General features: G+C 38.0%; 2 protein-coding genes and 1 pseudogene across 2 annotated transcripts in view; all 3 read right to left on the reverse strand.

The window, feature by feature from the left end:
- The window catches only part of LOC149108267 (adenosine receptor A3-like), a 2,729-nt gene extending 853 nt beyond the window's left edge, over window positions 1–1,876 (reverse strand). Inside the window, exon 1 of the mRNA XM_089295801.1 lies at window positions 1–1,876. This exon is cut by the window's left edge and continues 853 nt beyond it. Within this exon, the coding sequence (XP_089151927.1) occupies window positions 340–1,251 (912 nt within the window). The 5' untranslated portion in view covers window positions 1,252–1,876 and the 3' untranslated portion in view covers window positions 1–339.
- A 1,897-nt stretch (window positions 1,877–3,773) lies between these two features.
- On the reverse strand, window positions 3,774–7,595 carry LOC149108268 (melanocyte-stimulating hormone receptor-like). The gene has a single exon (XM_089295891.1). It carries the CDS (start codon window positions 5,634–5,636, stop codon window positions 4,686–4,688), a length of 951 nt encoding a protein of 316 aa, XP_089152017.1. The 5' UTR covers window positions 5,637–7,595; the 3' UTR covers window positions 3,774–4,685.
- Window positions 7,596–7,712: 117 nt separating this feature from the next.
- LOC149108269 (adrenocorticotropic hormone receptor-like) lies at window positions 7,713–10,906 on the reverse strand (annotated as a pseudogene).
- Window positions 10,907–11,169: the final 263 nt, after the last annotated feature.

Here is an 11,169-nt window from a genome sequence, read left to right on the forward strand (position 1 = left end):
AAATGCTGTAATCTGATTGGCTGAGCCATTGCACACTTTCAGCCATTAGTGTGCAGTGGCTTGGTAAGGTCGACAAAATTGCAACGTTTCCTCCTTTCTCCGAAGTTTAGAAAGAACATTTAGAAACAAATGAATAGACTCAATGGAGGACATTTATGATTTCTTGATTTAAAAGAGCACGAAATTTTAGGAAGAAACTGAAAGCAATTTGAAAACGAAGCATACAATTTTGCACAACACCAAAATCCATAATGTCACTATCACTGTCATGAATACGTTTTTTGAAGTTTCATCAGAAGACGGTGAAAAAACGAACTTTTCTTTATCTAGCGTTCATGTTTAGGTGAACGGAACTGCTTTCTTTACTGTCCTTTTGACGATTTCGCGAATCTCACGATATCGCCAGTAGTAAATTAGCGGGTTTAACGAAGAGTTGAGGAGAACTAAGAATACTGTGACATGTTTAGCTACTAAAAAAGACATTCGAAATCTATCGGCTTCCCCCAAAAAACCAGAAAATAAATTAGGCATGTTGCAAACGAGGAAAACAACATAGGTAAACAAAACATTAAAAGACGATTTCTGCTCCCGGTGTACCTCCATCGCTTGATCTGGCAGCGCCTCAGTTTGATTTTGAATCTGATTCCGATGATATCTCACAACTTTGTAGACAAAAATATAGGCCACGGTTGTCACGAGAATCCCTGAAAGTTCAGTCACTACAGATACGTAGTTATTGTGGCTTGGAAGCAAAATAGACACGGATGCAAAGACACCACTTGTTAGCCATAACGAGATCAAGCCAAGAACAACACGATTCTGAGTCACGAGTTCTTGATATCTCAGATGGAGAGAGATAACCAGAGGTCGATCGACAGCGATGGCTGTTATATTTAAGAAGGATGCACAAGCCAAAAGAAATACACAGAAATAATAAGCAGTTAAAAATGTTGGACAGAAAAAGCTTTCACTCGCTGACACCTTCAACATCAGTGCGCTGACGACAGCAGACGCGAGCTGTGCAAGCACTCCGACGGCAAGATCAGACACAGCAAGACTCAGAAACATTTTCTTTAACGTAGCAGGTATCAACGAGGCTTTCCATAGGGCGTGCATAGAAAGGACATTTCCGAAGATTGCCAGGAAAGAAAACAACAAGTTCATAACACAAAATACTATTACGAAAGGTTCGTTAAATTGAACAAGTTTTGCGTGTACTTCCAGCTTCTGAGTACAAAACGAGGCAACCATGGCAAACGTTGATATTCCGATGACCGTCAAATCAAGAGTATTTTTAGGTCGGGCAGCAAAACTTTAAACCAAAAAGACAAGCTGTTCATCAAAAGACAATTGTAATCAAGACAACTAATATAATCGCTTGCTAGGGCAAAAACTTTTTTTTTATTTGTTTTTCAAAGCTTTTGTTTAAAGCTCAATATATTTTTTACACCAAAACTTCTGTTCTTTTATAGATCTTGACAACAAAGCATTCAATGTGGTGTCTCCGATCTGTTTGTTTGCACTTTTCACATTAGTGTTTTGAGACTTTTATCACAAAGCACAACAACTACGTCAAAAGACGGAAATGGCAACCAGCCAAATCCAAATAAATTCGCACGAAAACGCGAGAAAATGAGCATTATAGGTTTAAGCAAGTTAAAAAGCTATCGTCGAAAGATTTGGTTCTTAACGTAACTAGCATCGAAAAAGACGTAGCTAAAATAAATCCGAATCAACGGCCGGGGATATCTAAAAAGTGTCATCCGAGAAATAAATAATTATTATCGCTAGGTTTGAACAAAATATACATAAGCTGTAAACTCATCAGTGATCAGTGATATTTAGGATCATAATACTCAATCATTCAATAACTGAAGGCCAAAGAGAACAGACATTTGTTTGCATTTAGAGATGTAGTATATTTAGTAGATGCAATGTCTACATGCTTCAACGTAACGCTATTGGTCCATTTAGCAAAAAGGTCGCTATGCTTTGTTCCACGCTAAAATTCTCATTGGTTAGTTTTCTTTTCATGACGATTAAACACAGAAATTCAATGCTACTTCCGATTTTCGAAGTCTTGAAGTTTGTAAAACGAACAGAGGCAAATCAAATTACAAGCTGATGAATTGCAATCCAGCTTGCCAAAACTCTTGACCCCCTTTTTACCAATAAATGAACTTTGTCCTCACTTACCCCTCCCCACCCACAACACACTGACGATGTTTTTCCATCAAACGCGGGCCCAAGATTCCTATATTGTGTTAGTAGCGAGGGAGACGTGGGGAGGGCAGAAAATTTTTAGGCTGTTTGGATTTATATTTTCTTGTCGAGATGGCCTTACGTATTTTGCCCCTAAAAGAGCAAAACTCGACCCTAAAATTACGCGTTTTTCGAGTAACCCTAGCAAGCCAAATTAATTTCGCGCCGCGATCTTTATCTCGAACATTGATCTGGAAAAGTTTGCGTGTGTGATTGTCTCCAGTAAAATAGTCTTTCGGTCTCTAAGATTAGTTATTGTAATTGAAAATAGGATGCAGCCTGCAAACGAGCATTTTAAAGCAGATGTCTATTCTGAATAATAAATCATAGATACATCTTGGCGGTTAGCGAGCACAGACAACGCACGCAACAAAATATCAGATAATAAATCGACATCGAGGAAAATCTTTGGGAAAACTGGTAGAATACATATTGATGTAATACTTGGAGTAATTTCTTACCTTAAATTAGCCTGTCTGGATATGAAATGGGCTAATTTGTTAACCTCACTTGCAGACTTAACGTAGCGTGTACAAAACACTCCCAAATGTCGCCACTTAGGTTCAATTGTTTCTGAATACTACATGTATTTAATGAATTCACATGAGCACAATACGACTACCAGCACCTTAATTACCATAAACATGTTGTACATATAAAACACAGAATGTGTGTTTTTCATCGCAATAAAGCCTGTTTGATCATTCCCTCGAGGCGTGAAACTCCGAGTTACAGCCACCTTATGTACAGTGGAACCAAGTGTTGCGATCACCCCGCTTATAGGTCCCTACAATGGGATTCCTCTTCATCCAATATGGCAAAATATAAAGCTTTAGAAAGTCGTAGTTTTTCCGTTTTGTTATCCTTCTCTAATGCGATCCCTTTACTCCATTTCAAAAAGGTGAATGCAATCTTCATTCAATACCTCGCTAAAGATAAAAACATAGGCAAATTTAATTTATTTTATCATTCTCTGTCACTCTTTTCACCGTAGTTCACATATGTCATTTATTTTCCACTGCTAGGATATAATGAGGAAAGGGGTGTACAAGAAGATCTTATAGCTGCAAGGAGTAAAGAAATCAAATTTTCAACGAACAACTGAAAAAAAATGAAGAAGGCGTAGCACGTAAAGACCCTCTTACAACTTCTGACTATAAACTAGGATCACCATAGCAACCAGGAGTGGATTTTGAAGAGACTAGATAAGTACCGGACGTGACTCCCAGAACAATTAGCCAAATGGTCACTATTAGCTACTTTTTAAAATTTTCTTTCCATTTAACATAACGCTAATGAATTATGTGGCTCTTGAGCTGTCTTCAGAACTGAGGGGTTTTTTCAAGTTTTTTACAGCTCACTTTGCTTCACTTAATTTATGTTTTAGGTTTCGCCAATCACGTGATGTTTTGGGTTCCTTTGTTAAAATGTTTAAATAATATGTTCCCTACGTCAATAAATCGTTTAAAAAGTAATAAAAATGTACGCATGGCTGACATATGACAAAGGGGACAGTTTCTTTTTACTTTATTTCCAAGTTAAATCTTGAAAACAAATGCAAATTATTATTAGAGACTATCCAAATACAATTTTAAGATATTTTTGCAAAGCTTGCTAAACGTGAAACTTATCAGTACCATGATCTACACTGATCAGATTTAATATAACTAGCAGAAGAAAATTAAGTCCGATGTGGTTTAAGACAAAAACCCTGACATTGTCTGGCGTCAGTCATTTATAGACCACTTTCGTAGATGGCGGCCAATTATAGATTCTTTTGCAAGTATTAAAATCAGCCAAACTCATTTTGAAGCTGGTAATTCAAAAGAATTTTTACTCTGAAACGAGGTTAGTAAGGCTAATTTAAATGCATACAAAATAATTTGAAATTGGCAGCAATTTACGAAAAGGGTCTATACTACAAGAAGTGTTCTCTGATTCCCGGCAAATAGAAGGAAAATATAAGAAGCACTAACTCAGTAGTGAAAATAAAACGCAGTTTTTTTTTTGTCAGTTTTTTTCCCCCATCGTTGTGCATTCTCTGTGTGTACTGACTTTTCCAAACCGGGCTGTGTTCATTATTTCACAAGTATTTTTCTCTCTAATTCTCCTCATTTCAACTATCTTCGCGTCATTCACGTTAAAAAAACTAAGGAGATGATGCATGTGGTTAATACTGCAAACGGCGGGAAATATTTTTTTACCGATTAAATGTTATAATGAATACCAAACTAATGTTTTGTGATCCTTCATCTGATTGTCAGCCTCATTTCACAAGCTGCCAAATCAAAAGGGAACCTCTTTTGGATGGCCTGTGGCTAATTTAAAATTGAGCGATTCGATCTTAGTTTGCCTTCGATTGCCTTCCCTTATGTTTAACAACATTCCCCTTTTCGAAAATATCTCTTGCAAGTTGCCATCTTTCATTGTGAACCATCAGTCATAAGATTCTCGGTGACGAATAAACGCTTTATTAAGTCTTTCACGATTTTGCGAATCTCGCGATATCGCCAGCAGTAAATGATGGGGTTTAATGAAGAATTCAGGAGAACGAGGAATCCAGACACGTGATTAGCTACCAACAAAGACAATCCAAGACTATCTGCTCTCAGCAGAAAAATGCAGCACAAATTGGGAAGAAAACAAGCAAGGAAAACGATGTAGACAAGCAAAGCATTTATGGTCGACTTCGTTTCTCGGAGTATCCTCATTGTGTGATTGTTTTGTAGTTGAGACTGGCTCGCTATTTGATTTCGATGATATCTCACAACTTTATAAATACGGACATATCCCACAGTTGTGACGAGAAGACCGAAAAGTTCAAAAGTAACAACCACCATGTTATTTTGATCAGGAAGCAAAATGAATGAGGAAGAGACAGCCACAACACTTGTTAGCCACAGAGACAACAATGCAATAGCAACACGTTTCGAGGTAACAAGCTCTTGATATCGGAGGTGAAGAAACACGGCCAGAACTCTGTCTACAGCAATAAGGACAATAGTCAAAAATGATGCGCAAGTCAGAAGGTATATCGCAAAATAACACACAGTTAAAATCCTTGGACACAAGAAGTCAAAGTTAAAGTTTCCATTCGCTGCCATTTTCAACATCACTGCGACGATGATTCCAAACATAAGCTGTGCAAACAATCCCACAGCAAAATCAGAGATAGCAAGACTCAGGAACAGCTTCTTAAGAGTAGCGGGTATTGACGAAGCTTTACAAAGGGCGCGAATAACAACAAGATTTCCCAGGGTTGCAACGAGAGAAAATATCAAATTTAAAACGCAAAATATCAACATGAAAGTTCCTTGATGATTGACAAGTTTTGCATTTTCGGCCAATTTCTGACTACAGAGCCGGTGAGCCATGAAGCTTAATTTTAGAGTCCCGTCTTCTAATATATCGCCGTTTTGTTGTTGTTTCTTTTCAGCCACTCGCTATAACCGGGATTTTTTTTTGTTGATATACTCTTTTTACAGGAACACAATTAGCCACCTGCTCATGATTTAGTCATGAGCGCTTCTTCAACTTTGATCAGCTTGTTTGACGCGTTACACCAGTTAAACATTGGAAAGTAATAATAAAAACGTCATGTTTCCGTGACTGAGGGTTCGCATCCTGTTTTGATAACTGACACATCTCTAAAACACACATCCGTCTATATATCTTGCGTACTGTGGAGCATGATTTTTTTTTTTTTTTTTTTTGCGGGAGTTTAATTTTAAGGACTGGCGATATCTTGCAATTTGCGGAACTAATTTATGAGGTTGTGAAAGACTGGTTGTTCGATCTGGGTATCACTGAATTTTGGGGAGTTTCAGAAAGTCACGTTCTCAACATTTTCGGCTTTTTAGTGCAGAGTGCACTATTGGGATGGTTATGGGGGTTGCCTGTCGCTAAGGAACTATGACGCTAAGGTGTAAACTTTAATGTTTGTTTAATTAATTAATTTCAATTAATTAATTAGTCTAAAGGCAAGGAAGTAGTGGGAGTAGGGTGCGAAAAGTACATGTGTACTCTACGTAAAACACATTCCATCACCATCGCTTAACTTTGAACATCGCAAAGCTATATATTTGTTTCAGGTAACCCCTTGCTCTCCTTGTGGTACCATTCTCCTTAGAACAAAACTAATTTGCCCTAAACGCATGCGTAGATTAGTTAGGGTTCGTGGCTTCTATATTAGGTGAAGGATACATTGCATACGGAATCATGCACAAATGTTGAGTGGTTTTCCTTATGGTAGAGCTCAACATGTAAGACGCATGCGTTCTAGCATTGTTAGTGTTATACACTATCTTTACACGCAGTATTTTATACATCGTGTCATGTGACCAAGGACGGCAGTTATTTTTCAGGTAGCGCCAATTGTCCCTTTTTATTGCAAAAGTGAAACGTTACTGTGGCTGCGTAGCTTTTAGAATTACAAACAGGTCGGTTCAACAAATATTATCTGCTGTTTTCAATCTACAATAGTGTGCTTGTCAGGGTTCAAATATATTGCTTCTCCTTAGCGACTTGTTTATTTCTTGCCTTAATTGTGTCTGTAAGAGAGACCAAAAAGTTCTCAAGTTAGTGGCTTTAATACTCCGCAAATTGTAAATTTGTAACAAAAGAAACCAGGAAAATGCTCAAATATTGCTGCAGACGCCGTGGCACCTAATGAAAGTTCAAATTAATTTAATCAGTCTTTGAGGAGACTCATTCATATCGGCCAAGTAGCGCTGTTTATCTTCAATACTTTTCGTTGAAAAGCTTCTCAGCCATCAATATCGTTGTGTGTTAATTTTGAATTGTTTTATTGTTAACAACAAAGGTGGCAACAGAAAAAAAGTGGTATTTCGTGACTATCTGATAATTAAATTAGTTCTTGTTCATCGGTAAAAATTTGCATTTTTAGTAAAACATCGTCTCTGTTCCGTTACTTCATCACTACATCAGATATTTAACTTTCTTTCATTTATCTCCAAAAAACAAGGACGTCTTCCGTATGTTTTGGAGAAAACAGGGGTTTCATATTACATGGCTTTGCGAGGAAAACAAAAGTATCAAGTTACAAAGTTGGCGTGAAGAGCTAAATTGTCACGTTTGCTGCTTCAGCGTATTGTTGAATTTAAAATGAACGAAAATCAACTTAAAGCACCAGTAGTAATTAATTTGTGCGTAATGTTTGGACCTTGAATGAAGATACAACCTTGAAACATACACACTGCAAAGGGGAAAAGCCGTAGCAGACTACCAAGGTAGACACAAACCGGAAGTGAACCGAGCAGGGGTGAGTACTTATGGGACTACTGTATCAGAGCTATCAATTGCGCTTTGCACTATCTGAGATTGTCTCACCAGTTTATTACAATGCACGGTAATCAGTCACTCTATTACAATAACGTCTTGCCCCAGTGTGGTTGATAGAACCTTCAGACGGTCCTAGCTTTTCTGTAAACTTTTTGGCAGCTATACCTGTAGTGTATCAAGGGCAATTTCATGATCGTCTCATTTAAAGAGACGTTTTAAGTACATGGCATCAACAAGATTGTACATCGTGCATGTGGGGTTTGTAGGTATAATTTCGCCAGCAGGGTTTTTGCGGATCGTGGAAAAAAACTCGCAAAAATTAGAACCCGCAACAATTTTGTGCCACACGGTAATAAGAGCATCGCTTCATGAAAAGTACATAGCTTCAATCATTTATTCCATGACACTTTTCTGTCAGTTGTTTTTTGGTTTGTAATTATTCAGGTTCGACTGAGAATTTCACGAATCCTGGGTCAAGTCTTAGCTCGAACCCTGGCACGAATCCTGAAAGTTTTTCAGTTAAATCTCTCTTTGAGAGATGAGGTACATTGTTGATAAAGATAAATTAAGAAAGGCCATCGTAAGTTTGCCAAAATTTGTCAAATGGACAGAAGCAGCATTAACCATCTGAGCCACGAGTGGTTGTTTCATTGGCCGGTGGCTGAAAAAAAACTAATTACTTTTTTTTTCTTGCGAGTCGTATTCTGTCGCTCCAGCTGACTACATGTAGAGGAAACCGTGGTGTTATTGTGAAGTTTTTGCATATTTCTGCCGAGTGACAGGAAAATTTACGCGCGTTTAAGGAAGCTGTGTATTCATTAACTTAAGTTATTGCCTCAATCCAGTATCAAATGAGAGCTAATTCTTTATCAATTCAGTCAGTATCTAACTCAATTAATATGAGACGTCGATCTGTGCCAGGGTTTTCATTTGAGAGGGCGGACATTTCGTCCGACTGTTACCAATTTCAGGTTCGGTACTTTGATGCCAAATATTTCAGGGATTTTTCTATTACTGTTTCCATTTTTTTTTTTTTTTCAGTTAAGCATCCCGTAAACTTATTGACTGGAGAATAACAAAGCGGCCTCATTGCTTTATTTTGCTCATCAAGTGGAATATGATTGGTTGCCTTTTGAAATTGAAGTTACCTGGTAAAATGATTCTTCGATCACAGAAACGCTGGAAACAGCGTTTATGAGTGTTTTGTTTATGAGTGTTCTACTCGCGCCTTCACCGCTCGCAAGGCCCCTTTCAGCGCCAGAAGATTCCTTAGAATAGTAAATCTTAGTTACATGATTATCAAATGTCACATAATACAAACTACAACCATAAAACAGATATTCACAGAGTTCTAACACAGAGTTCCTAACTAGCAGATGTGTCAATGGCGAGAACTAAATCCCTGTCTCTATGAACCAGATTAAGAAATGCAAAATAAAGTTTTTGCCGTGCTTTTCGCGATTTATGAATATCGTGCAAAACAGTGGGATTAATAACGAATTGAAGAGAGTGCAATGACGTGTTTAGCCTATAAAAGAGACGATTTCTATTCTAATTACAGAGCAGGCATTTGGAAGGTGTCAAGAGAGGAAAATTCTGCTATTGGCCAACAGCACATTTCGAGCCAAGGCTGACTTCGTTTTTTAGAGTTGCCTCTTCTTCTTCAGTGATCGATCACGTTAGGGGTTATGGTGGGTTTCTATTTTACTCTAATGTCGCACAAGTTTATAAATAAAAATACAAATATAACTGAGTCTCGCTTTTTACGAGAATACCAGAAAAACGTAGGTGACAAAAACCGGTAATGAAAGACACCGTGTGGTTTGATACAAAATTGATACAGCACTTGCTTATCACCATGGACACGGGTCACAAGCTCCAAATGTCGGAGATGAAAATATATTGCGAGCCTCGCAGATATCTCACAGTGGGCGATACCGAAAAAATTTCACTATCAATGCACAAACTAAGACGAAATAAAGAAAAATAATACGCGGTAAAATTTGTGCGACAGAGAAAGCCAAATTTAGGGTTAACAGTCGTTGTCGCTACCTCAATTCTCGTGTTACGTAATACAAAGTTTTCCCTTAAAAAGTGGTCTTTACCATTTCGCGGATCTCGCGGTATCGCCAACAGTAAACTACCGGGTTTAATGACGCGTTGAGGAGAACTAAGAATACGGACACCTGATAAGCTGCTAAAAACGATAGTCTAAGTCTGTTCACTATTAACAAAATTGTGCAGCATAAATGTGGACCATAACAAGCGAGAAAAACAATGTAAACAAACAAGGCGTTGATGGTTGACTTCTTCTGACGAAGTAACTCTACCGCTTGATCATTTTGCCTTTGAAAGTGGCTTTGTATTTGATTCTGATGATATCTCAGAGTTTTGTAAATGTAAATATACGCCACAGTTGTGATGAAGAGGCCGACATATTCAAGCACTTCCGATACTCTGTCGTTGTTATTGGGAAGTAGTATGTATATGGAGGCTGCAGCACCACTTGTCAACCATAGAAATCCCAAGGCTATATTAACACGGTTTGGAGTCACTATTGCTTGATAACGGAGGTGAAGAGAAATTGCCAGGAGTCTGTCGAAAGCGATGATGGTTACGTTCAATAGTGATGCACAAGCCAGCAGAAATAACGAAAAATGGCATAACGTGAACGTTAATGGACAAAACCTGTCAAAGTTTTGGTTTCCACTGGCTTTCGTATGCAGCATCATTGCGAAGGTTATACCAAACGTTGGCTGCGCAAATAATCCCATTGCTAGATCAGAAACGGCAAGACTCGGGAACATTTTCTTTAAAGTAATGGGTATTGACGAGGCTTTCCGCAAGGCCCGAATGACAAGGAGATTTCCAAGGATTGCCACAACAGAAAAGGCCAAGATCAGCACACAAAGAGTTGACATTAAGGTTCCATGATGATGAAGAACTATTGTAAATTCCTCCAACTCCTGAGCGCAAAACGTGGCACCCATGGCGAATCCCAATGTGTGTTATTCGTTCTTTTGGTTCTAATCTTGGTCGAGATGTTTTCGTGAAATCAGTAGTGACAGCAGAAAATTCTTATGCATATTGCTTTTCGAAAGACAATTCTCACAGCAAAGTTGCGTAGTTTGCTTCTATGGTGCGTTTTCATGTCCGTTTGCAGATTGGACGAGGGAATGCTTAGTAAAGCTCCTTTAATAATTAACTATAGCCGTTTTTTTGCAATCGCTCTGCCGGAAGCAAAAATTAACATATTTCAAATTAAGAGGATTCAGGAGTTACCGACTATGCAATTACAGCTGTTTACAACCCCTCGTGTTTACTCGACCTCTGTCATAAAAAAAAACAATTCGGAGTCTTGAGTAAATTGTATTTGGCAAAGTATTTTGAAAGAAACACAAGCAATAAAAAGGCATAGACGGTTTCATGTCACCGTCATTCAATGCAAATTAAATGTGAGGAGTTCGAAGATAACAGAAAAGCGAAAGTGTCGTGAAAATACAAATGCTACAATTAAGAAAATGAATCAAAGCGAAAACGTATAATTGTACACAGGACAATGTTACCAATTAAGCAAACGTTTTGCGCGAGTAAAGTAAACTAATG

The sequence above is a fragment of the Orbicella faveolata genome, unplaced genomic scaffold (assembly GCF_042242905.1).
Source record: "Orbicella faveolata isolate gen_17 unplaced genomic scaffold, um_ofav_v1 contig_26, whole genome shotgun sequence".
Taxonomy (NCBI): Eukaryota; Metazoa; Cnidaria; class Anthozoa; order Scleractinia; family Merulinidae; genus Orbicella; species Orbicella faveolata.